Genomic DNA, 27,897 nt, shown 5'->3' with positions numbered 1-27,897 from the left:
TGGACACACAGTGCCCTCTCCTGGCAATTACTTGCAGCTGCAACTGAGCCTCCACCCTAGGGCGGAAATGCCTTTCCCGCTGAGCATCCTGAAAGCCGCAGCTGCGGTCCATTAGCCTAAGAAAGAACTGTGACTGACCAGCACGACGGGTTTTAAGATCCTGCACGTGAGGATTGCGTGCTCAAGGGTCCAGAGAAGCTAACCGCCCCCTCAGCAGGTGCCGTGAGCCTCGGAGGCACCTGCGGGACAGCAAAGTGGAAATGGGAGACCAATACGGAAGGTTCACGCCTAACTTAAAAGAGTCCGATGCTTTTGCTGTAAACCCCGTTGTTTATTTGAAAGCATTCACACACACGGAACCTCACAAACAGAAGAAAGACCCAGGGCGGTGAGAGCTCCTTCATCCCTGTGGTCCCTTGAGGGCGGCAAGGGCAATGGTGTAATTCCATCATTTTTCTCTGCCCGGCCCCTGCCGCAGCCCCGGCTCTTTCTGAGAAGTAGACCCCGTCTCCTAATCCCACCTTCTTCCGAGGCCTGGGACTTAACACAGAGGGGCCTTGCCTCTTCTGTGTGTCGGGCATCTGAGCAGCCCCAGGAGCTCCAAATCCCATCCTCTCCCCCATCAGGAAAAGTGCTGCATCCACCCAGCCCCGGCCGGATCCCCGGCATCTGAGTTTTGAGGTGCCCAGAGCTGGCTCCATGGCTTGGGGGTTTGGAGGAGAGGAAGGAAGGGGGAGAAGGCAGCACAACAGAACCCAGGAAACAGTCTAGACTGAACTTTTCTCGTAAATTCTGAGATCTCTCCCCTGTCCTGTTATCCACAACATACCACGATTTTTTCCTGATTGCGAGGCCTCCCGTGGCTGAGACTAAACACTCCCCTGGTTCTCAGAGTTCCGGGTCTCCCAGTGAATTCTCTGCACAGATGCAGCCCAAGCATTCGTTCCTCCTTCCCCTCTTCCCAGGACAGCATCCTGCCCTGGTGCTCCTGGCCTCGAGGGCACACACCCACCCTGTGAACCCGGCCTCCTCCCTCCCGGCCAGGGACCCAGGGCTCTCCGTCACGTGTGAGCCTGAAACCACATAATCCACCGCCCACTGGGGACACGGAGTGTGCACAGGCAGGAAGGGTGACATCCTGCCAAGGATCTGGACTTGTTGATAAAACAAGATTTAGAGGCTCTGGCTCTGTTTACAGAGCAGAGAGAGGGACCGCCCCCCTTAGGGTGGGGAAAGGCAAAATCAAGGTCAGCGATGGGGTGGCGTTGGGGGTACTCACAGCGGTGGCTCCGGAGGCAGATTTTTAAAATATGTAAATGTTGCAAAACTGTCACATGGCTTCACTAAGGGCCTTTCACAAGCCTGGTGACCATGGGGAGAGAGGGTGAGAGATGTGAGAAGGAATGCCAGTGAGGGGCGGCTATGTGGTGAACTGCCCCGTCCTGGGCATCCTCCCCTGGCTGCTCTCTGCCTGTGTCACTCACCTGGAGGCCCGAGCAAGGGCTTGTCCACAGGTAGAAGCACACAGAGAAAAGAGCCTTCTGGCCGGAGCCCACCTGAACCCCAGCTCTCCCCCAGGCCCAGCTTCCAGCCACAGCTGTGTCTGCCTCTTCGCTTTCCATTCCCCCTCGGAGGAAAGAAGACCAGCAGCTGGAGGCAGTCCTCCTCCTGCCTGTGTTTGAGAAGCAGCAGAAACATGGTTTCCTGAGCAAGGGGTGGGGCTGGAGAATCACTCCGAAGCCAGTGTGGAGGCAAGGAGGTGAAGCCTGGGAGGAGTGCCCTGGGTGAGGCTCTGATCATGGCAATGGCAGGTCTTAGAGCCCAGGGCATGGAGGGGCCCTGGGCGGCAGGAAGGAATGCAGCCCCCGGTTACCTTCCTAACTTTCCTCTGTGTCACCTCTTTGTCCCTGCTGTCTACCACTGTTCAATTCTTAGGCCTTCCAGAAAAAAGCCCTGTGAGCACTGACTATCTCCAATTCTTGCCCCACCATCACTGCTCAAGCCACTGCAACCTGGCAGCTTTTGGCTCTCTTAACCAGCGGGCTGGAGAGGAAGATGGGAGATGCCTGACAGCTGGAGTCAGGAGAGCTGGGAGAGCCCTGACCCTGGTTCCTAAAGAGAAGTGGCACAGAAGAATGTTCCAGAATACAGCTCTGCAAGATTGCAGGTGCTGCAAAGTCAGGGGCTGTGCCTGTCACGCTGACCATTGTGTCCTAAGCTGGGTGTCTCACACGCGGTACATTTGAAGTAACAAGAAAACACAGTAACTAGGAAACAGAAGATGAGATGAAAGCAATCAATTTAACTGTGTCAGAAATCACAACATATTTAAATAGGTTAATTTCCTATATTAAAATGCAGATTGTTTAGGACTTAATTCTCCATTTCTTGGAATCCTTAAGAAGACATACTGTTACCCAGAAGGCCTTTATAGTTTTGCAGTGTGTAAAATAAGCATCAGCCCAGAGCAGAGAAGCAGAAGTTTGCAATCCAAGGGCAATGTGATGAGCTGAATTGCATTCCCCCAAATTCATGTGTTGAGGCCCTAACTCCCAGTACCTCAGAATATGACTGTATTTAGAGATAGGGCCTTTAAAGAGGTAACTGAGTTAAAATGAGGCCATTAGGGTGGGCTCTAATCCAATTTGTCTGGTGCCCTTATAAGAAGAGGAAAGTTGGACACACAGGAGACACCAGGGTGTGCGTGCACAGGGGGACAACTGTGTGACAACACAGGGAGAAGATGGCCGTCTGCAAGCCAAGGAGAGAGGCCTCAGGAGAAACCAACCCTGCCAACACCTGATCTCAGCTTTCTCGCCTCGAGAACTGGGAGAAATAAATTTCTGTTTTTTAAGCCACCCATTGCGTGGTGTTCTGTTACGGTGGCCCTAGGAAACTAGTACAGTCATGTACAAGAACATTGGGTGCTGACAGGTTATGGGCAAGTTACCAAAGGCATCTGCTACAGGGGCCAACTCATTTCATCAGATTCTTAAGGGGGCGATGATCTCCCAAAGTTAGAGTCACAGCGTAGAGATTTCATAACTCAGCGTGGAGATAGAGAAAGGTAGGAAGTGCCCCTCACCCCAGCTTCCGAGGCTGCTCACCCTGACCCATTTGCCTGGCAGGAAGAGAACCCACTAGAAGGTGGTGTGTGGGGCAGAGGCTCATCTCCTATAAACAACTAAGGGGCTGCAATGTGAGGATGTGAGAAAATTTGGGAAGTAACTGCATAACGGAAAACCCTAGGGGCCTTGAGTCATCCGGCTGATCCCATGCTGTGTATTTCAGAGTTATGATGAACTTTAACCTCCATACGGGGAAGAGGAAAATAAAGTAAAATGAGGCTACCCGGGAGGGGGGGTTGTCTTCTGTCCTTCTGCCCCTTCTGGGGCAGCCAGGGGCATGAGGAGACATCTGCCAAGGGGGCTTCAGGGAAAAGTTCAGTTGGGTCTCTTCAGTTTGGGCCACTTTGTTTAAGAATGATCAATAGCAGTTATTAACCTCCCGGGTAGAAAGTATTTCCACTTCCTGGAGCTCTCCTGCTGTCGGGGATATTAATCCAGCCACCTAGGCTGAAGATACAAATTTGAGAGCTTTCAGCAGATTGATGGCTTCAAATCCATGGAAATGGAGTGAAAATCCTAGGAGAGGGTGGGCACAGAAAATAGAGGAAGGTCCATGCATTAATCGTGAAAGGCAAACCGAGTTATCAAAAAAAAAAAAAAACCCTTCTGCATCTCAAAGGCTTAAAATAAAGGTGTGTTTCTCACTTACTTAACAGTTAGTGACCGAGATGTATGGCCCCACCTAGATGTCAGGGGCCTGGGGACTGAGGCCATCCTGTGTATCCAGGAGGACAATGGATTGGCTTGGTGGACACACAGCATCATCTCTGCCACAGTGCAGGCCCGGGCTTTCATCAGAGGAAGCTGAGGCAGGAAGCCCGTGTGCAACGTGACAGCCTGCAGAGGTAGGGCTGCAGGAAGTGGCTCAGAGCAAAAACCTGGGATGCAGACTTGAGTGATCCCTTCCCCGCAACAGCTCATATCCAGCCCATCAGCAAACCCAGTGCTTGCAGATCCATCAGCAAGTCCTGTAGGCTTGATCTCCAGGATATATCCTAATCTGGCTGCTTACTACCTTCTCCACTGCTGCCACTCTGGTCCAAGCCCTTCACTGGTGCCTGGATCTGGTTTCCTGATCTCCCTCCTTGCATCACTGTGGTCAGTTCACACAGCAGCCGAAGGGATGTTTTAAAAACTTAAATCAAATCATATTGCCACCTTGGCTAAAACCCACCAGGAGTTCCATTTGCAATAGAAACTCCTTTCCAAGGCCTACAAAGTCCTACATGATCTGGTTTCAACATCTTCTCTTAGGGCTTTCCTCTTGTTTACAATGCTCCAGCCCCACTGGTCTTTATTCTGTCTTTCAAACACCTAGGTGGTTCCTTCCCCAGGACTTGGCATTTGCTGTGCTCTCTGCCCCAAATGCTCTTCCCTCAGATAGTCCCAGCTTTGATTTCTTTACTTTTCTTTCTCTTTCTTTTCACTTGGGAAGGAAAAAAAAAAAGAGACTCAGTGATGGGTGGTCTGGGATCTCTTGCGACATCCTCAGATGATGTAGAGATTGGCTTCACTCAAACTTCTTCTTGAAACCTCCCCTGATATTTCTATCTGAAAGAAATTTCAGCATGAAAAGAGTGCGTGTTGGAATTGGTTATCATGGAAGCGGTCGTGGGAGGACGTGAGATTGGAGCTGGACCTTAACAGTGAGGGTTGTTTCAATAAGCAGAATTGGGGTAACCTCCATGCAGGAAGGGGCTGTACCTACCTTGTTCTACGGCTCTCCAGTGCTTATTAGAGTACCAAGCAGAAAATAGATACTCAATATAGAATTCTTGAATGAATTCACCACTAAATGAACAAAGGAAAGAGAGTGAAAACACTAAATATGTGTGATGGCGACGAACAATAAGGTCTATTTGGCTAGAACAGCCAGTTCTAGCGAGAAACGAGGTTGAAAAAGCAGCATTCAGCTGAATTGAAGAGAGCATTAGCAGAGAATGTATTTAAGTCCTATACCCGGTTGGTGTCTCCTGCCTAATTCGGAGCATGCCATTCCTCCAATCCAGCTGGTGAACTATCCCCAGAGAAATCCTCCATAGAGAGCCGAGGTAGTACTTAGGGACTGAGGAACTGTTGAGAAGGAGATAATTTGCGGCAACGAGCCTCTCCTGGGGTGGGACATCCTCAGATTGCACTGGAAGTTGGTCCTGCCCGCAGGGAATCTGTTGGTGGGTCTTTGCTGGGTGGGCAGGAGGTGACCATGGCAGGACCCACATTTGGCTCTCTGGACCCCTTCTTCCTCCCTGCATTGTCCAGTCGATGCCCATGGCCCCGCCCCACCCTCGGGTTGCTTCCCTTGTCAGGACCTTGCCACCTTCACATCTCAGCTGTCTCACATCCGACTGGTCAGGAACACTCTTTTTAACCTCTTCTTGGCAAGCTGTCTTAGGCTTCCCCTAAAATCTGAACCCCTCCAGGAAGTTTCTCTGGGTGTCCGAGTGGCTCTGTGCCCTCTCTTTGTCCCCACACCTGGCCAGGACTCAAGTCTTTTGAGGTTTTCTCCTCCTTGCCCATCTCTCCTGTTGTAAGTGGGGCAGATCTCACATTGCCTCAGCCCTGGCCTGTTCATGTGGACTCTGCGTCTCCTCGTTGATCTGAAACTTTTCTCCTGTCACGTGTTATTCTTTATTTGTTCAAAGGTCAGAAGTTACTTTGAAATATCACTGGCTATGTTACTGAGTTATATATATATATATATATATATATATAACTCCTTCTGAGTTATTTGGTTCTTCTTCCATGACTTACTATTAAAGATAGCATTTCCACGTATTGTCCACCAAATACAGGGTAAGAAAGTAATACTACTATGAGTGAGAATTATAGAACCATGGGGCTTATCCAGGCCAGTGTCTCCCTGGGGAGCTCAGGACAAGGACAGAATCCAGACTTAGGCCCTTTTCTTGAGTCTCAGGAGTGGGCTGACAATGTCCTTCCCTGTCTCCAACCTTGTCCTGAACCTACAGCTTTTGAGAGTACTTTTAGTGGGTTAAGCAGGATTCTGAGGAACACTGTTCCACACCTCTAAGCCTTCCTCCTTCTCTTCCACTGAGTCATGCACCCTCTTATGTCCCCTTTCCTCAAGGTTTCTTGGTCCTTCTTTTGCTCAATGCTGATGAGTAGAACACAAGAAGAAGTGAACACAGTCCAGGTAGTAGGTGATCCCGCTGAGCATCTCAGGGCACTCCTCCTCCAGGCAGGCCTCAGCCACTTCACTGAGCTGCTCTCCGATTCTCACTTCTTTTTTTTTTTTGCGGTACGCGGGCCTCTCACTGTTGTGGCCTCTCCTGTTGCGGAGCACAGGCTCCGGACGCGCAGGCTCAGTGGCCATGGCTCATGGCCCAGCCGCTCCGCGGCATGTGGGATCTTCCCAGACTGGGGCACGAACCCGCGTCCCCTGCATCGGCAGGCGGACTCTCAACCACTGCGCCACCAGGGAAGCCCCGATTCCCACTTCTGATGGGTGTCTGGGGCTGCAGGGTCCAAAGGGACTCAGGCTGGGATTTCTTTGTTGAACGTGATGAATCTGTCCATTGTAGGCATACCTCCAGACTGCTACCCTGCTTTGTTTTTTTATTTGTGTTTTTACTCCAGAGCTTTCAACCCAACATTCACTGGAAGATGTGAGTCCCTGAACGTATGGCCTCCTGGACCCCGTACACAGTCAGGTGGTCTGGCTTCATTTCCTGCTTCATTCACAACATGACTTCCATCTCTGTTTTTTTTTTTTTTTTTCTTCGGTATGTGGGCCTCTCACTGCTGTGGCCTCTCCTGTTGCGGAGCACAGGCTCTGGACGTGCAGGCCCAGCGGCCATGGCTCACGGGCCTAGCCACTCCACGGCATGTGGGATCCTCCCGGACCAGGGCACGAACCCGTGTCCCCTGCATCGGCAGGCAGACTCTCAACCACTGCGCCACCAGGGAAGCCCCCATCTCTGTTTCTTAAAAAAATTTAATGTTTCATTTTTATCATTTTATCCTATAAAGCTATAAAAGCAGTTGAGGCTTGAGCCACATTTTTTTAAAATTAATTTTTATTGGAGTATAGTTGTTTTACAATGTTCTGTTAGTTTCTGCTGTACAGCAAAGTGTGAGCCACATTTTTTGTTTTAAATAAATTTCCACACAGTTACTTCCAATTACATAACCTTTTTGCAATTCTTTCCTTTTTCTGTTAATTATGTTCCAGTAAAAATTCTTTAAGACCGTAAGTATTTTTTTCCAATGCTTGGTTTATGCAAAAAGTAATATGGTTTCCAAAATATTTTTTCTTTATATTTCACGTGATGATTTTTCATATCTTTTAGCTGGTTATTTTGTAGATACTTACCTCCATGTCTCTAAATAAAATGCTTTCTTGATATTTCATTATAAAGTCAATATCCTGGAAGATGATGATTTACCTTCATCCTTTCCCAGCCTCCACCACACACGTCCATTTCCCGTCATCCATCCTCCCAACATAAATAGCTTATATGAGAATTTAGGTTAGATCGTCATTATTTTCATTATTATGACTCTGTAATATATTCACACCTCTGCTGTGTAGTAAACTATAATCATTTGACTTTCCCACACAACTTTTTATTTTCAATGGAGCTAATAGTTATTATTTTCAATGTTCTTATTCAACTGCAAGCTTCTCACCAGTCATATTAATCTCATCACAAGACATTCAGAAATCTGGGGTTTAGACAGGTTGCTCTCCACACTTGGGATTTCCCTTCATCATCCTCATCTTGGGAATTCCATCTCTTACCTGTGTGGCACCTTCTATGTCCTCTATACCATATATATAGTCTTCTCTTAGTTTACTTTTTCATTTCGATGGAGCACATTATCAAGAAGCTTCTGGAGGTAAATTTTTAGAGTGCTGGTATATCTGAAAATGTCTGTATTATACCCTCACACTTGAGTGACAGTTTGGCTAGGTATAGAAGTTTAGGTTAGAAATTATTTTCTTCATAAGTTGTGGCATCTCTCTGTTACCTTCTGGCTTTCATTGGTACACTTGAAATGTCTGGAGACATTCTGATTTCTGATTCTTTAGTATGTGACCTTTTTTTTTTTTTGTCCCTTTTGGAAGCTTGTAAAAAAATTTATTTTTTTCTCTAGCATTTTGGAATGCAAGATATGAGTCTATTCCTCCTCAATTCTTTCTTTAGGGAACTCCTATTGTGTAGCTGTTGAACCAGCCAGCCAGGTTAATTTTTAAAATCTCTTTTCTCCTACTTTCTATTTCTTTTCTTTTTACTATAGTTTCTGGGAAATTTCTTCAACCCCCCCCCCCCGCCACCATGAGGGGCTACAGAAACAGAATGACCCATTGCTCTGTTCCTGTGCCTCATGGAACACCTGGAGCTTTCCAGAACCAGTGAGAGGGGCTGGAGGGGGATGTCCAATGATGGGAGGACCCTCCCTCCCCTTGGTGGAGGGGGATCCCCAAGAGACAGGGGGACCCTGAGCCATACCTCACCAACCATATGGCTGAGGAGGAGGAGGGGGAGGGCCAAGGGGGCAGCAAGAAGAGCAGTCAATCCTCATGGCTATGCCTGGCCAGGAGAGCACTGAGTCACCACACTGATCACCACAAGTGAGGATGTTCCTCTGCCTAATTCATCTGGAAAGCCCAGCTACAAAGATAGGTGCTCTCCCCACTCCCCAGCCTGATCTGAGAAACAGAGGGGGGCGTCCAGGTTGCTGGGCGTCCAGGTTGCTGGACACCAGCTGCCACCCTCACTGCCCTGGGGTGCTGTGGATTGGAGGGGGCACCTCACAGGTTCTCCCCGCGACCTCCAAACTCACACAGAAGGGTAGGGCTGTGGGCTGCTATAGCCCAGAATCCTGAACCCGTCCTGCGTCCCATGCCCATGAGAGCAACCGAAGATCAGTGTGTTAGCATCATTCTGATGCAGTCCTGCCTCACCAGCAGGAGCAATCAGCTTGTGTGGACAGTGGGCCAATCTGGCGTAGAGGTGGGGTTGGGGGCAAGGAGCTGGGGAGGGTGCTGTTGGGAGGGGCAATCTGCCATGGGTTTTGAACTCCCTGTACATTCTGGGCGTCTCAACAATGCAAAGTCCTGTGTTATCTTTACCCAGGCTGTTTCTCAGGGTACTGCATGGAGCCACCTCCAGGGATGTGGTATTGATCCCCTCTGGAAAAAGATCAGGCTTGTGCCAGCTCGCTGTCATTCCCCAAGCTCCGTGTTCCCTCCAAGCCTACCACCTGGGTCCTGTGGAGTCACCGTCTGGGATCTAGGGGCCATGCTGCTTGCTGTGCCATAATCATCAGTTCTTTGTCTCTGTTCCAGAGCTGTCCTGTCTCTGTCACATCCATGAAACATAACAGGCTAATTTATTGGCTTGCAAGTAGGGTTCAATTCCAGAGTCTGACAAGCACCTGCCCCAGGGGATGGTCTCACGCCCCTCCCCTGCCTGCATCTGATTCTCTGCTGGCAGTGTGTGTTGGGGGTACTTTGTGTGCTAAGCTGATCAACCCACCTGTGTGCACCCCAGCTATGGATATGTCAGTGCACTTTTAGGAAACCAGGTCCACCGTTCCAGGGAAAACAATCAGGATGATCCAGCCCTCACTGCCGGCCTCCTGGAACTCTTGTGGGGGACACCACACACCTTCACTTTAGTAAGGTTCAAACCCGACATTGACACTTGGGTTGGTGTTTCTTAGACTCTTAGAGGTAATATCCCATTTAGCCACAAGAGGAGCCTATCAGTGGGCTGGGAAAGGAAAATCAGCTCGGTGGGCACTCCTGAGTCGGCTGAATAGAATCTTTCTTTCTTTCTTTTTTCATTGAAATATAGTTAATGTACAATATTATGTTAGTTTCAGCTGTCCTATATCATGATTGTACATTTGCATACATTGTGAAGTGACCAGCATAAGGCTAGTAACCTTCTGTCCCCATACAAAGTTATTACTATATTACTCACCGTATTATTCTTTATGCTGTGCATTATTATACATCCCTGTGACTTACTTATTATGTAACTGGAGGTTTGTTCTTCTTAATCCCCTGCACCTATTTCACCTACACTTACTCACTCCCTTCTGGCAACATTCATTTGTTCTCTGTATCTGTGAGTCTGTTTTTGTTTTGACCTTTTGTTTTTTTAGATTCTACATATAAATGAGATCGTGTGCTATTTGTCCTTCTCTGACTTATGTCACTTGGCATAATGCCTTCTAGGTCATCCATGTTGTGGCAAATGGCAATATTTCTTTCTTTTTAAACAGTTGAGGAATATCCCATTGTGTGTGTGTGTGTGTGTGTATATATACATATATATATATACTGTACATACTGTATATATATATATATATATATATATATATATATCTCACATTTTCTTTTCTTTCTTTCTTTTTTTTTTTTTGGCTGACCAGGGATCGAACCCGGGCCCTTGGCAGGGAAAGCATGGAGTCCTAACCACTGGACCGCCAGGAAATTCCCTATACCACACCATCTTTATCCATTCATCTATCAATGGACACTTAGTTTGCTTCCATATCTTGGCTATTGCAAATAAAGCTGCAATGCACATTGGAGTGCAAACATATTTTCGAATTAGATTTTATTTTCTTCAGGTAAATGTCCAGAAGTGAAAATTCTTCAGGTAAATACCCAGAAGTCATATGGTAGTTCTATTTTTAAATTTTTGAGGAAACTCCATACTGTTTTCCACAGTGGCTGCACCAATTTACATTCCCACCAACACTGCACGAACATTCCCTTCTCTCCACATCCTCATCGTTTGTTATTTGTTGTCTTTTTGATGACAGCCATTCTGACATGTGTGAGGTGGTATCTCACTGTGTTTTTTTTTAATTTTTAAAATTTATTTTTATTGGAGTAAAATTGCTTTACAAGATTGTGTTAGTTTCTGCTGTACAATGAAGTGAATCAGCTGTATGTATACCTATGTCCCCTCCCTCTTGGCCCTCCCTCCCTCCCTTTCTCCCCCGCATCTAGGTCATCACAGAGCACCGAGCTGAGCTCCCTGTGCTATACAGCAGGTTCCCATTAGCCATCTATTTTACACGTGGTTAATCTGCATCTCCCTCATGATTAGCAGATGTGTGTGAGGCTGGGGAAAGGCAGAAATGTCTGGATATCTCTTCCTCTCCCTGAACACCTGGGATCAGTATAATCCTACCCTAGGGCTTCCTCCTCCTTCCTCCTTCTGTCTATTCAGAACAGTAACTCTAACTAGGATTTAACCCAATATGAGTGTTTTGGTTAACTATCCAGGTTTTACAGACAGCGTGTCCGGTTGAATGTTGAATCCCAGTTCCACCACCACTGGCTAAATTTTTTACCTTGAGCAAATTACTTAATTCCTCTGTGCTTCAACTTCTTCCTCAATAAAATGGATATTTTGATAACAGTTTTATCATAGAGTTTTTTTGGGTGAGAATTGAGATAATATGTACCTGGTACAAAGTACTTGCTCAGTAAATGCCATCTACTATAATTACATAATGTCCTGTTCTTTCTGTCTATCTGTCACCCCTGCTACTCATGACTCTGACCACAATTCTTCTGTTCCAGCCCATGTCTCTCCCAGTCCTCTGTGCCTTAATTACTCCTACTTAGGAGACACGATCCAGGCTGCTTTCCTGATCTCTCCTCCTGGAGATTCCAGATTCTCTGCAGCTTTCTGGGCATTCTTTTCTCGAACGCCGCTCTTTACCTCTTATTCCATGTCTTGTAGCAATGGATCTGAGGAACTGGTTCTTGCCCTGGTCTGGATCTTGGAGTCTGTATCACCCATAGAAATTATTTATTCTGAGTCTGTTTCCTCATACATAAAATGGCCTGGAGGATTCGTAGGATTCCATGTAGCTATGACAGTCTATGGAAAGGAAAACATTTAGTGAGCACCTGGCATGAACCATGAACTATGCACCATATGTACTGAGCAAGTTCTAAACGCCGAGCAATGCCCTTGGCAATGAGGGTCAGGGCAGATCAAGAGACACACCCTCCCTGTCCTCACGATGCTTACACAGGCTAGTTTTTAAAAATTGGATTCTCATAACAACCATGAGGGGACTCATGGGGGCAATGCTATCCAGATGATTAAGTTACTTGATTAAGTCACCAAGAAACAGCCAGTGACTGGTGGAGCCATCATGTGAACCCAGGTCTGACTGACCCCAAGACTGGCTCACTTTCCACCCAATAGCCCTGGACAGGGGTGAGTCTGACACCTTCTGAAGCGGGAACAGCCTCAGGCAGATGCGGGGCGTGGAGGTGAGAGGTCAGATGTGCCTGGATCAGAGCTGACTCTGACATCACTTCCTGTGTGAGCTGAGGCCTGGGAGATGGGGATGGGGGAGAGGTGGGGGAAGGAGGAAAGCAGATGAGTGTGGGGTTGGGGAAAGGCAGAAATGTCTGTGTATCTTTGGGGGCTCTGATATTTCCTTCCTGCTATCTCCCTTTCTCATGTCTACCTGGGACTGGCCCTTGAACTTGTGAAAATGGCCTAGTCCTACCTCCCATTCACAGCCTTCACTCCACCAGCCTTCTGTCTTTGGAATGGTCCATGACGTCATTCAAGGTCGCCATGAAGACGTCCTCTCTGGTCTTCTGAACTTGGTTCTCCTTCTGTCCTCCATCTGTACCACCTGGCTCTAGGGGCCCAGGGGCTTACTGCCTTCACAGTCATAGAGAAAGAAGACCTGATCATTGGGGTGGGCAGTGGCCTAAAACATGGGGAACACTTCATGGGGCCTGGAAAATCTACTGTAAAGAAAGTCACAGAGTAAGGACCTATAAAATTGGAGAGGCCTTCGAGGTGTGGGTCTACTGTGAGTCCCACTGAGGGGCAGCAGAGGGCCAAGAAGGAAGACCTGGTCATTGGGATCAACAGTTGTCCACAGCCTCTGGTCTCTAGCCTTTTCTTCCTGTCAGCCTCTCAGCAATGCACGCTCACAGGGGCAAGGACTTGCCTTCATGTGGTAGAAAGTGCAGGATGGAGAAATTTCTAGAAATCTAGGTAATAAACCAGATGGAACAAAACCAGGATGCTGCTCCCATTAAACTTCACCAGTCCTTTGAGTTAAACTCATTGCTAAGTCGAATCCTTGCCATACTGGTGGGAAATGCACTTGCTGACTCTGTAAATGTTGCACGTTTTAAACCTGCATAATATTAAAAAATTACTAGCTTTGGGGCTTCCCTGGTGGCGCAGTGGTTGAGAGTCCACCTGCGGATGCAGGGGACGCGGGTTCGTGCCCCGGTCTGGGAAGATCCCACATGCTGCAGAGTGGCTGGGCCCGTGAGCCATGGCCGCTGGGCCTGCATGTCCGGAGCCTGTGCTCCGCAACGGGAGAGGCCACAACAGTGAGAGGCCCACGTACCGCAAAAAAAAAAAAAAAAATTACTAGCTTATATCTTTGTGACCTTCAGATTGTCACGCAATGATGGGCCCAGGACTAGCTTATCTCCCTTCTCTCCAGGTCACACGTAGTATCCCCGGCCCAGTGCTGTTGAATCCGATTCTCTGGGGAGATTTTTTTTTTTTTTTTTTTGCGGTACATGGGCCTCTCATTGTTGTGGCCTCTCCCGTTGTGGAGCACAGGCTCCGGACACGCAGGCCCAGCAGCCATGGCTCACGGGCCCAGCCGCTCTGCGGCATGTGGGATCTTCCCAGACCGGGGCACGAACCCGTGTCCCTTACATCGGCAGGCGGACTCTCAACCACTGCACCACCAGGGAAGCCTGTTTTTCTTTTTGTTCTGACACTTTCCTTCTACTGACTGTAACTGAGCAGGGCCCTATGAGGCCTTTCCAGAATAACCACCACCCCCTCCGCCCCCACCCCCATATCCTCCGCCTGCCTTTTGTCTGTAGAAAAACTTTAGTCAACGAATACATTTAATCAGAGAAGTGAGAAAATGCAGAAAGAAAGAAAAACAGTCAAGCAAGACAAACTAATAATACTTTAGCCATTAAACAAAGTCAAGGACCTTTAGTTCTTCCTCAAGGGCTATAGATAATATTCTGAGCCATGACCTTTGAGCTGTTATGCAGATACTGAAACCCCCTCCAGGTGGAAGAAGTTAACCATGTGCTGACCACACAGGTAGACCCTAGACCAGTTGTAACCAGAAGGTTGATGGTGTTGACTCCCCATGACCTCACTACCGACCAATCAGAAGAATGTCCATGAGTTGACCACGCCCTGCTCCTAGAACACTATGAGACTCCTCATTACCCCCTCCAGGGGGGGACACACAGTTTTGAGGGCATTAGCCCGCTCTGGCCCCCTTTGCCTGGCAAAGCAATAAAGCTATTCTTTCCTACTTCACCCAAAACTCTGTCTCTGAGATTTAACCCGGCACTGGTGTACAGATACCCAATTTCGGCAACACTCTTCCTCCTCAATCCTCGTTCCTGGTGGTCTCTCACTCTCCCCCAAAGCAGACAGACACATCCAGCTGTGGAAAGAGGGAGGGAGGGAGGGAGGGAAGAAAGATTTCTCCCCCATCACCATGAGGGTACAGAGATGCTCCCCAGCCTTGGGTGACCCCTGCACCCCAGGCACCCTGCTGCTCCAGGTCCTGGCACGTTTTGTCAACATATGGCTGTGGGAGGAGTCTGGTCTCATCTGCTGGGAGGAGGGGAGACAAAGAGGGCCTTGTTTGGTGGAATAAAGAAGTGGGAGGAGAGTTCTCTTGACCCTTGGGGGCTTCTTTCCTGGCACCAATCCTCAGAAACTTACTGTGAAAGAGAAGTTTGTCTTGGTGCTTTAGGGTCCTGTCAGAAGCTTAGAAATAATTAGGCAGAAGTCCCCTCCCCCCAGCCTCCAGCACCAACCTTAACCTCCTGCCCTGATACCCACATTGACCCAGGCACTGTGGACATTTATAAATGGAGCCATTGAGGAATCAGGAGAAATCCAGGCAACTTTGAAAAATGTGCCTATTCTCCGAGTCCTGTGTATCTCCCCACTTCCCACCCCCATCACAGACAGTTTGTCAAGGACTTTGGTCACTGTGGCTGGACTGTCTGCATAGCCCCGAATGGCGGGCTCACAGTTCTCTGTTTCCAAGGAGGTGATCACATGCCGTCAGCAAAGAGGTGCTGTAGGCACCTGACTCAGTGGCTCCTCCTTGAGAGGGGGAAAGAGTTGGACCCTAGATTCACCCTTGGTTCCCATCCTGTCTCTTCTACTTACTGCCTGAGTGGCCTTCACAAGTGATTCAACCTTTCTGAAACTTTGTTTCGTTGCTAGTCACCTAACTCTGTTATTAGGTGTATAAATGCTTAGGATTTGATGAATTGACCCCTTTATAATACCGGAATGACCTCTTTATCCCTGGTAATAGTTTTGCTATGAAACCTAATTTGATATTAATATAGTCCTTCAAGCTTTCTTTTTTTTAAAATTTATTTTACTTTATTTGTTTATTTTTGGCTGTGTTGGGTCTTTGTTGCTTCACGCGGGCTTTCTCTAGTTGTGGCGAGCCGGGGCTATTCTTCATTGTGGTGCACGGGCTTCTCATTGTGGTGGCTTCTCTTGTTGTGGAGCACGGGCTCTAGGTGCGTGGGCTTCAGTAGTTGTGACACATGGTCTCAGTAGTTGTGGCTCGCGGGCTCTAGAGCGCAGGATCAGTAGTTGTGGCGCACGGGTTTAGTTGCTCCGCTGCATGTGGGATCTTCCTGGACCAGAGCTCAAACCTGTGTTCCCTGCATTGGCAGGCAGATTCTCAAACACTGTGCCACCAGGGAAGCCCTCAAGCTTTCTTTTGATTAGTGTTAGCAAAGTATATTTTTCCATCCTTTTACTTTTAAACTATGTGTGAATTTATATTTAAAGTGAGTTATTGGTGGGACTTCCCTGGTGGCGCAGTGGTTAAGAATCCGCCTGCCAATGCAGGGGACATGGGTTCAAGCCCTGGTTCAGGAAGATCCCACATGCCGTGGAACAACTAAACCCATGCGCCACAACTACTGATCCTGTGCTCTAGAGCCCGCGAGCCACAACTACTGAGACCATGTGCCACAACTACTGAAGCCCACGCACCTAGAGCCCCTGCTCCACAACAAGAGAAGCCACTACAATGAGAAGCCTGTGCACCACAACGAAGAGTAGCCCCTGCTCGCCACAACTAGAGAAAGCCCGCGTGCAGCAATGAAGACCCAACACAGCCAAAAAATAAATAAATAAATTTATTTAAAAAAATAAAAATAAAAAATAAAAAATAAAGTGAGTTATTGGGACTTCCCTGGTGGCAGAGTGGATAAGACTCTGCACTCCCAATTCAGGGGGCCCGGGTTTGATCCCTGATCAGGGAACTAGATCTCACACGTATGCTACAACTAAGAGTTTGCATGCCACAACTAAGGAGCCTGAGTGCCGCAACTAAGGAGCTGGTGAGCCGCAACTAAAGAGCCCTTGAGCTGCAATGAAGGAGCTCACATGCCTCAACTAAGACCCAGTACAACCAAATAAATAAATAAATATTAAAAAAAATAAAGTGAGTTATTTGTACATAGCATATAGTTAGGTTTTGCTTTTCTACTCAGTCTGTCTCTCTGCCTATAAATTGGAGTGTGTTGACCATTTACACTTAATGTGGTTATTTATATGGTTAGATTTAAACCTCCCATTTTGCTATTTGTTTGCTATTTGTCTCATATGCTTTATTTCATTTTCTTCCTTTTCTGCCTTCTTTTGGATGAATTGATCATATGTTTATATTTCTATTTTGTCTCCTTTGTTGCCTATTAGCTACAATCCTTTTTTGACTATTTTATACTGTACATCTTCATCTTATCACAGTTTACCTTCAAGTGATATCAGACCATTTCACAACACAGTATAAGAATCTTGTAAAACATACTCCTGGCTTGTATGTAATATGGGGTCACAGCACACTTCACCATGCTCTCACCGCAGGTGCAGGTCTTTTCTTACTGAAGTCAGTCTACAAAGTCTGGAAAAGTAGAGGACACTTCCCCATTGTATTCCTTGCCTCATGGCCCCTTCCACACATCACTCCAGACTCCTGCCTCTGATATCACATCTCCCACTGTACTCTCTGACCTCCTGCCACCTTCTTATAAAGAACCCTGTGATTTCATTGGGCACACCCAGACAATCCATGGAAATGTCCGCATCTCGAGATCCTTAAATTTTATTTTATTTTTTTTCTGGCCACACCTAGTGGCATGCAGGATCTTAGTTACCCAGTCAGGGATTGAACCCATGCCCCCTGCAGTAGAAGCACGGAGTCCTAACCACTGGACGGCCAAGGAAGTCCCATGATATCCTTAACCACATTCGCAAAGTCCCTTTTTCATATAAGGCAACATTCACAGGTTCCGGGGATTGGGATGTGCATATCTTGGGGGGCATTACCCAGTCTACTCTAGGCAAGAAAAGGAGGCACAAATGGCCCCCAAACATATAAAAAGTAGATCAACATCATTAATATTCAGAAAAATGCAACTTTAAATCAAAAGGGCATGATCACAGAAAACTGTTAGGCATTGCCTTATAGGATTGGGTATATTCTATCTAACATTAGCCTACATTCTGGTAATTCCTCAAAGATGAAAACTCTAAAGAAAATCTTGCATGGGTGCAGATATAGAAACGTATGAGAAATGTGCATAACAATATTGATGAAATAGCAAAACTGAGAAACAACCCAAATATCATCAATATTAGAACATATAAATCATTGTGGTTTATTTAAACAATGAAGAACTACACAGCAGTGAAAATTAATGGACTTCAACTGCATGTATGAGCATTACTTATATTCATACTCATGTTAACATGTATGAGTCTAAAAATATATAATACAGAGACAAAAAGGAAATCACAGAACTGTATAATTCCACCACATGTATAAAAAGTAAAAAAAGGCAACATTAAAAACAGATTTTAAACAAAGTAGATATGTGTTAAAAGTATAAAAAGATAAAGGTATGATAAATAAATATTTTAGGAAGATGGATACCCTGGAGGGTTGGGAGAAGGAGATTTTTAAAAGGGGCAAACACATCATTAAAAACTCTACAAATAACAAATGCTGGAGAGGGTGTGGAGAAAAGGGAACCCTCCTGCACTGTTGGTGGGACTGTAAATTGGTGCAGCCACTATGGAAAACAGTATGGAGGTTTCTCAAGAAACTAAAAATAGAACTACCATATGACCTATCAATTCCACTCCTGGGTATATAGTAAAAAAAAAAAAAAAGAAAAAATGAAAACACTAATTCGAAAAGATACATGCACCCCAATGTTCATAGCAGTATTATTTACAATAGCCAAGATATGGAAGCAACCTAAGTGTCCATTAACTGATGAATGGACAAAGAAAATGTGACACACACACACACACACACACACACACACTATGGAATACTACTCAGCCATAAAAAAGAATAAGATTTTGCCATCTGTAACAACATGGATGGACCTGGAGGGTATTATTCTAAGTGAAATAAGTCAGACAGAGAAAGACAAATACTGTATGATATCACTTACATGTGGAATCTAAAAAATACAACAAACTTGTGAATCTAACAAAAAAGAAACAGATTCACAGATATAGAGAAAAAACTAGTGGTTACCAGTGGGGAGAGGGAAGGGGCGGAGGGGCAAGAGAAGGGTAGGGGATTGAGAGGCACAAACTACTACATATAAAATAAATAATCTACAAGAATATATCTTACAACACAGGGAATATAGTCAATATTTTATAGTAACTATAAATGGAATATAACCTTTAAAAATTGTGAATCACTATGTTGTATAATATTGTACACGAACTATACCTCAATAAAAAAAAAAAAAGAAAGAAAAAATGAGAGTTTACCCCTAGACAGTTCCCTAGTAGAAGAAATACTAAAGGTTGTACCTCAAGAAGAAAATTTAGTGCACCTATGTTCATAGCCCATTATTCACAATAGCCAAGAGGTGGAAACACCCCAACTGTCCATCAGTGGATGAATGGATAAACAAAATGTGGCACATACATACACACAATGGAATATCATCTAACCTTAAAAAGGAATGAAGTTCTGGGCTTCCCTGGTGGTGCAGTGGTTGAGAATCTGCCTGCTAATGCAGGGGACACAGGTTCGAGCCCTGGTCTGGGAGGATCCCACATGCCGCGGAGCAACTAGGCCCGAGAGCCACAACTACTGAGCATGCACGTCTGGAGCCTGTGCTCCGCAACAAGAGAGGCCGCGATAGTGAGAGGCCCGCGCACCGCGATGAAGAGTGGCCCCCGCTTGCCACAACTAGAGAAAGCCCTCGCACAGAAATGAAGACCCAACACAGCAAAAATAAATAAATTGAAAAAAAAAAGGAATGAAGTTCTGATAGATGTTACAACATGAATGAACCTTGAAGAGATCACGCTAAGGAAAATAAGCCAGTCACAATGTTCTATGATTCCACTGATATGAGGGGTTTAAAGTAGTCAAATTCATAGAAACGGAAAATAGAATAATGGCTGCAAGGGGCTGAGGGCAGGTAGAAATGGGTACAAAGTTTCAGTTTTGCCAGATGAAAGAGTTCTGGAAATCCACTGAACAACAAGAATGTGAATATATTTAACACTACTAAAATGAACACAAAAATGGTTAAGAGCACGGTCACCAAGAAAAAAGAGAGAGAGAGAGAGAGAGAAGGAGAAAAAGAGTTAATCGGAGGAAGGCATAAAATTGAAGAAGCAACACTGAGCAAAGAAACTGGTAAACATGTTGGTAAATCTAAATAAGAATTGAATTAAATATTGTCTGCAATGCAAGGAATGCATTAGAGGTGGACAAGTCTAGAAACAGCGACACTAGGGTGACATTTTGGTAATTCAGTCTTTTTTTTTTTTTTTTTTTTTTTTTTTTGTGGTACGCGGGCCTCTCACTGTTGTGGCCTCTCCCGTTGCGGAGCACAGGCTCCGGACGCGCAGGCCCAGCGGCCATGGCTCACGGGCCCAGCCGCTCCGCGGCATGTGGGATCTTCCCGGACCGGGGCACGAACCCATGTCCCCTGCATCGGCAGGCGGACTCTCAACCACTCTGCCACCAGGGAAGCCCCAGTCTTTTTTTTTTTTGTAAATTTCTTTATTTATTTTTGGCTGCATTGAGTCTTCATTGCTGCGAGCGGGGGCTACTCTTCATTGCAGTGTGTGGGCTTCTCATTGCGGTGGCTTCTCCTGTTGTGGAGCACGGGCTCTAGAGTGCAGGCTCAGTAGTTGTGGCACGTGGGCTTAGTTGCTCCTCGGCATGTGGGATCTTCCCAGACCAGGGCTCGAGCCCATGTCCCCTGCAATGGCAGGCGGATTCTTAACCACTGCGCCACCAGGGAAGTCCCGGTAACCCAGTCTTGAACTAAGGCACCTTCTTAATTCATGGGACAGAAATCTGTGCAACCAGTAGAATGATAAGATGTGCTCAATGAAGGAGAAGTTGTCAGTGATGACACCTAAGTTTTTGCTTGGAATCCAGGGTTGATGGCATAGCTAGTCATTAAGATGGAGAAAATGCCAGCAGAGGATTTTTATTTTCTTGAGGGTATGAAATTATAGTGGATTTACCATCAAAAGGTCTTTAAGGGCTGGCAATTTGAAATATGATGAAGCTAGGAGTATAGTAGTGTTTAGGGGTTTGCTATCTGCAGCCAGATTGCTTTTTCAGATCCCATCTCCTTTAGTCACTAGCTGGTCAACCTTTTACAAGTTATTTAACTTCTCTATTCTTCATTTCTCTCCTCTGTACGAGGGCAGTAACAGTATTTACTTCATAAGGTTGTTATGAAGTGTGAATTAATAACCATTTAGCACTTAGAATATCCATCATTTATTAAACAACTAAATAAATGTTGGTGTAACAAGATATTGGAAATTTGGACTGGGATTTCAAGATGGAATATTTTAGAAAACACAACACATATGACATTCTAAAGTGATTTGTTAGTCTAAAATACAATATTTCAAAGGAAAACCAAATAAATAAGTTATGTCCCTCGAACTCTCCACCCATGTCTAAGTTGTATAAAATGGCAGAGTTGTTGGAAATTAGAGGGAGAGAGGATTAAGTCTGGAGGGAAGCTGCCTTGGAAAGAGATGTGCTGTTAGTTCTCCCCAAGGGAAAGGGGTGAGGGTGCTGCCTCCTGTATCTCATGCCTGGTGAGAGGGGCTCCATTGTGTTGATTCCCGACTGATAAATCAAAAAGGCAGGAGATAGGATATCCAGCAGATGAATGGAAGGAGATGTGGCTGTGTTGGAAATGGCCTGTATGCCCAGAGTTTCTTGGCCCTAAGGATGCATCCATGTTTCCTGTGTACCAGATGTGAACAGGAAAGAGCCAGTGAGAGGTTTCTATGTCTAGCTGAGTAGTACCCCCTGGAGGAGTGAACAGGCTTCAAAGGTAAAAAATCATCCATTTGGCAAACTGTCAAAAAGATCAAATCACTTAAAAGATGAAGACTATTGAGCTGGACTTGAACTTCTCTATAACAATGTGAAATGCTAGAAAATAGTGGAATGATGCTCCAGATCTCCACAGGGGCAGTATCTGGAACTCAGGTGGTACAATTTTCCCTGGGCCTGGCGGAGAGGGGCTGGGCTCCCTGAGTTGCAGAGAGCCCGTTTCTCCCAGCCAAGAAGAGAGGATGTCCAGAGATAAATGTATGAAATTCTATCTGTTGTTGCCTGCAAGCCCCTATATTGAAAACATGCCGAAACCTTTGTCCCCCTTTCAGATGATCTGAAAATCCCCATTTCAGTTCACTTAGAAGACAAAGCCCTCACCCTCGACAACAGAGGGTTATTCTCCAGAGCCCATTCTTTAGCAGCTGGGCTGCCTGCCCCTCTGGCTGCAATTCTTTGACCCTGCGCTAAGGCTGCCAGGAAAGGCGAGGGGCGGGGGAAGGAGTGGGTGGAGGCATGGAGGCAGGGCCTGGGGGAGAGCTGGGACCCTGCGGGCTCCAGCCTGAGGGCTCTTACCTCTGCCTCTTTCCCCGGCTGTTGGTGCTTCTGCTCGAAGCTGCCAGGTGAGCGCCAGGGCAGAGCAAAGCTGGGCTGGCACAGGGCCTGGGGTAGTGGTGGTGGGGACCGCCTGGAGCTCTGGGCTGTGCATCTGCAACTCTAATGCACATGCCCACGGCCTGGGGATTATTATTAAAATTCAGACTTGACTTGCTAAGCCTGGGATGTGGCCTGAGGTTCTGCACCCCTGGTGATGACAGAGGTGCTGCACCATGGACCGCACTTTAGTAAAAGATCTGGAATGTTTTCTAGGCCAGGTGGGGTGAGCTGGAAGCAGGGAGCTGCTCTAGTGCTGGCCTCAGTGGACATCCTTCCTTCACGCCTTAACTCTCTGAGGTGGATTCTGCCGCCCATAGTATCCTGAAATTTTTCTCCCAAAGGACTTAGAAAAATTCTTAACAAAATTGTTATGGAATTTTAAAAAATCTGTTTACGTATTTGAAAATCCCCTCAAACTCTGGGTTTTCCTCCTTCTCCCAACTCTTGAGCTCATAGGAACTGCTTCTAAAATCTTGACAGGGCTCAGATCCTGCCAGCCCCCTCCCGAATAAATTGATTTGCAAACTATTTCTCCCCTTGGAGAAACAGAGTGGTCCCTTGAGCTTTCTCAACAATGCTGAGCCCTCAGCTCCCTAGGTCTCGAAGTTTAGCCTGGGGTCTCTGGCCCCCTGTGGGCAAAGCTGCAGACGTGTTTGGGGGAGGAGGATGTGGGTCTCAGAGAACAAGAGGGGTGGGCTGGAGATGGCTGGAACAGATGGGGAGACCACAGGGTTCCAGGAAAGCAGGGGAGGAGGGAGGACAGACAGCTGTGTTTGAGCTTCGGTTTATAGGAAACTCCCTTTGGTCTGCAGACTTGGGGAGATGGAGCAGGATATTTATTGTCTGCTCCCTCCAGGAGGCCCTGGAATGTGTGTTGAATAAGCATTGTTTCGGTTATAACAGCCACGGGGCAAAGGGCAGGAAGGGTGCTCCAAACCAAGGGATCTCAAGCAAGCCCTCTTGTCCTGCTTTTTCTGTTCTCTCCCTTCCAAACCCCCAAAGCTCTGTGGTGAGCCCTGGAGACCTCAGCTCGGTTCTGAGAGCCTCTCAGAGGACATCTGGGTGTCTGGCTACAGGTCTGGGGTGGGCACGGGAAAGAAGAACCAGAGAGAGGGCTTCAGGAAGCTACTCAAACTCCCGACACTTGGAATATGTCAGGGCTGCTCTGTGTTAAATTCCAGGTCTGCTGGGGATGTGCTGGCAACATGTGTAGACAATGCTGGGCCTGCACTTGGAAATGAGACGAGGCGGAGAGCTTGACTTGAGAATTTACCAAGTTAGCATTTAGTCTGGTGACTTGCCAGGAGGGCCAGGGCAGAAACCCCCAGAGCCCAGGGCTCTCCCCCAACCCCAAGTGCTGGGACCCTTTGAACTTATGAGGTGGGAGAGGCTGCAGGCATCCTCACAGGAGGATGTACAACCAGCCTGGAAATGGGCTGATTATCATGCCCTACAAAAGCCCTCTGAGATGCTCTGGTGCAGACATCTTGCTTTACAGAGCTGGCAACTGAAGCCAAGAGTGGAGAGGTGATGGACCAGTGCTACCCTAAAGCAGTGGTTCTCAACCAGGGGTGATTTTGACCCCAGGGGACACTTAGCAGTATCTGGAGACAGTTGTGGGTGGGAGGGGAGAAGTGTGCTACTGGCATCTAGTGGACAGAGGCCAGGAATGCTGCTAAACATCTTACAAAGCATGGGACAGCACCCCTGCTACCCCTAAACAAAAATTATCAGTCCCCAAGCATCAACAGTGCCAAGGTTGAGAAACCCAGGACCAGCCTTGAAACTTGCTGTGGAGCTGTTTTCACCAAACAAAACTGAAACATTTATGGAGAAACCACTTCTTTCCTAGACACTTCACTAAGTGCTTTCTCACCAATACGTAAGCTAGTGACTTTGTTTTACTGTTGTCTTGATTTCCAAGTTAGAAACAGATTTTGTTCCTTATCTATTTACCTTTTATTATTTTCAATTATTCATCTTCTTCCTTTGAATTCTGGAAGAATTATCCAATGTGCTTTTTAGCATCCTGATCTAATTTCCCCCAGAATCTGTCTTATTGCCTTCAAACATCAAGCTGATGATCTATCTCCTACTCTATTTATAGTGGGTGTACACATGTAAAGATCCATTTACTCTCATTTTTGAGGAGTCTTAGGGATGAGAAGGGATAAATCTTTATCTTCAATATGCCATCTTTAATCATGGGACCAATTCTGCATCTTTCTAGAGACGAAATAAATTTCTTCTAAAAATTTTAACCCAATTTTATAGAAAAGAATTTTCAGCAGCCTGATATACTTCTAAGTTTTCACAGTCTATGAAGGAAGAAGAAAGACAGGGACTGAGGGGCAGTCAGAGGTTCAGACTCTGATTCTTAGTGGCTCAAATAGGGTTTCTCACAGTTGGTGGATGGTGACATAATTCTCTGGTCAACTGAGGCCCTTAGAACTGTCCCTTGGAAGCATCTCAATCCGTCTCTTTTGACTGCACAAAAGTGACCGTTCGGCCTAAGTTTTGGCATGTGGTCCATTCTTATCTATAGTTTATAACACTAATACTCATTTAATATTGTTTTGTGCATCTCTCTGGGTATTATAATTGGGAAGCCGACGTGAGATAAATTAGGCCTGTCTCACTTGCTGCCATGTTACCTTAGAAATTCAGGTTATTATTATTAGACTTAACAGGAAGAAACCTAAGCAAGTTCAAGGTCAGAGCAGATACAAGGATGGTCTGAATTACAGCAAAGATAATTAGGGGGTCAAATTCTTGAAGAAGCTGGAAGGAGTGACCCAGGGACACAGACTTGAAAGGGAGGGAAACCTTGGACAAGTGGAAAGACACTTCTTTCTCTGAGATGCTACAGCAGGACGTGACTGTGAAGATACGAGAAGAAGGAGCTTCAGGGTTTCACACTAACAAGTCTATTTTCTCTGGAATAAGAGCTTTGCATGGTCTTCTGAGACTGAGGGGAACCAGGTATGTAAGAGTTTGGGCTGAAGGGGGAGGGTTAGAAAGAGAAGCTTGGCGTTGAGGAGGGCTGCTGAGGAGGACAGAGAAGAAGATAGCAAACTGGGCTTGTAGCATGACGGCATTTTGTCCAGAGAACAGAAGAATTTCTGAAGCCTGTCCTCGACCATGGTCACCTCTCGCCGCGAGGGAGATGTAAACCCAAGGAGCAATGACAAAGCAGAGTTGAATTTTGAGTTTTGAATTTTGATCCAGTCACCTCTGGCTTTGGCCCAAACACCATTATGTTTAACCAGTAGATTCTGCTGGGTTTTCTTCAAAGTATTCTCCTCTCCTAAGCTGGTTAGGTCTGAAGAACATCAGACTAGAGCAAGCCTTGACATTCACTCTGTTCACTGGATCCCCATCGAGCCCCTTAACCTAACTTCACTTCAGTCTCACCACTGTGTTGGGGGCCAGACTGACACACCTGTGAGCACCTGGGGGCCTGAAGCCAGAGAAAGGCAGACAGGCAAGGCAATGCACACCCCTCCCAGGGGCAGCACTGATTTCATTCAGGTGACACTGACAGTAGCACCAGACCTAGCAGCCATCACCTAGGGAAGCAATGGTTTTCAGAGGACTCAGGTCTCTGACTATTTAGCCTTTGGGAAGCAGAAGCGGGAGGGAGGGAAAGAGAGAGACAAAGACTGACCCTGGCCTCCCCGCAGGCCGAGAGTTCCTCTCCCCTCCAGCAGTACAGGAGGGGGGACAGAAGAGAAAGCCACACCCACACTCACTCACTATTAATATTCTACATAGATGATTCCGTTAACTATAAAGAGGTGCCCTCAGGTCATGGTATTTGATCAGCCAGGTCCTGGGAGAGGAGCAAGGAAGCCTGCCTTAGTCACCGTTGGATTGGGAGTGAAGAGCTGGCCTGGCACTTCTCCCACAGGACAGTGAGCATTACACCTACACTCACCACTGTCCTCTCTCCCTGACAGGATGTGTGGCAGGTTCCTGAGGCGGCTGGTGGTGGAGGAGAGCCGGCATTCCACCCCCGTGGGGCGCCTCCTGCTTCCTGTGCTCCTGGGGTTCCGCCTCGTGCTGCTGGCCGCCAGTGGGACGGGGGTCTACGGCGACGAGCAGAGCGAGTTCGTGTGTCACACACAGCAGCTGGGCTGCAAGGCCGCCTGCTACGATGCCTTCCACCCTCTCTCCCCGCTGCGCTTCTGGGCCTTCCAGGTCACCCTGGTGGCTGTACCCAGTGCCCTCTACATGGGTTTCACTCTGTATCATGTGATCTGGCACTGGCAGGAATCTGAAAAGGTGAAGAAGGAAGAGGAGACCCTGATCCGCCAAGGGGAGAAAAGCAGAGATGCCTTGGGGCCTGGAAGCCCCAGGGTGCTCTGGGCCTATGTGGCACAGCTGGGGGTGCGACTGGCCCTTGAAGGGGCAGCCTTGGGGGGGCAGTACCATCTGTATGGGTTCAAGATGCCCAGCTCCTTTGCGTGTCGTCGAGAGCCTTGCCTTGGTAGTATAAGCTGTAATCTGTCTCGCCCCTCTGAGAAGACCATCTTCCTGAAGACCATGTTTGGGGTCACTGGGCTCTGTCTCTTGTTCACGCTTTTGGAGCTTGTGCTCCTGGGCCTGGGGAGATGGTGGAAGATCTGGAAGCACAAATCTCCCTCTTCTAATTACTTCCCAACTTCAGAGAGCGCCCAAAGACACAAGGAACCGACTGATAACTTCCCAGTGGTAGAAACAAAAGAACGGTTTGGAGAAGCAGGTGAGAGGGGCACTGATGTCCCTCTTTCTACCTGTCCCTGATGTATGGGTCCTGATGATCCCCCATGGCAAGTCCCTCACCCTCTGGGAAGTACAGCTCCCACACGTTACAAAGTAGAAAACCAGGTTCTACGCAGATGTGTCCTAACCACTCATCCCACCCCATCACCCAGCTGCATCCCCATCAACTGGATGGCTCCTTCCAATGAACCAGGACCCAAGTGCTCAGTTGATTGTACCTCCTGCCCTTCCATTTAGGTCTCTTCCCACTTAGGAAAAGTCTCAGCTTCTGCTTGATCCTCTGCTTTGCAGAATTATGAAGACACCTGGCTCACCTCTGAAGGAAACCCTATGACTGGATCTTCGTCCGAACATCCAGTGAGTGGGGTGTTTATCTCCATGGTAAATTAAAGGCTGTTGGAGCATATCCAAGAGCCTTGGGGGGCCACAGTGTCTGAAGCTTTTCCTTGGAGATCTCCTGCTTGTGCCTTCTCACCAGAATTCCCTGGTGTCAGCATCACAATTTTCATGGGCTTGGTTCCAGAGTCAGCCAGCAGAAACCTCCATAAAACCTCCATAAAACCGTGCCTCTCTGTCCTGCACAATAAATATTGACCACTGTTGCTGGCACTCCTGTTGCTGAGGACAATCCTCTTTCCCGTCTCAATGAGTTTACTCCTCTTTCCTGCTGTAAACATCCTCTGCTCCCCCCACCTTTAAAATCTTGTAACCTATAAATGCACCCAGGCCTGCAACATACATCATATTCAGAAACTCTGGCTTTCCAAGCATATGTAACCCAGGGTCCTTTAATATATAGATTCAATGTATTCAAACCCTCAGCCACACTCTTCTGGAAGATTCCTGTGAATTCAGAGTCTTACATACTCTGGACCACTGACAGATCTGATTTCTGCTCAATCCTCATTCTCTGCTTTGTACGTTGCAG

General features: G+C 47.1%; 1 protein-coding gene across 1 annotated transcript; it reads left to right on the top strand.

Moving 5' to 3' along the window:
- The first annotated feature begins 22,072 nt into the window (after positions 1 to 22,072).
- GJC3 (gap junction protein gamma 3) lies at positions 22,073 to 27,646 on the top strand. Its single transcript, XM_081256187.1, has 2 exons — positions 22,073 to 22,171; positions 26,165 to 27,646. Exon 2 carries the CDS (start codon positions 26,166 to 26,168, stop codon positions 26,988 to 26,990), a length of 825 nt encoding a protein of 274 aa, XP_081112313.1. The 5' UTR covers positions 22,073 to 22,171; position 26,165; the 3' UTR covers positions 26,991 to 27,646.
- Positions 27,647 to 27,897: the final 251 nt, after the last annotated feature.

This window comes from Mesoplodon bidens (genome assembly GCF_964165515.1).
Source record: "Mesoplodon bidens genome assembly, chromosome: 15".
Classification (NCBI taxonomy): Eukaryota; Metazoa; Chordata; class Mammalia; order Artiodactyla; family Ziphiidae; genus Mesoplodon; species Mesoplodon bidens.
This window is presented reverse-complemented; position numbering and strand designations above follow the sequence as displayed.

Bases quoted from the DNA above. Each gene is read 5' to 3' on its own strand.
- GJC3 (XM_081256187.1), top strand. From the start codon at position 26,166: ATGTGTGGCAGGTTCCTGAGGCGGCTGGTGGTGGAGGAGAGCCGGCAT.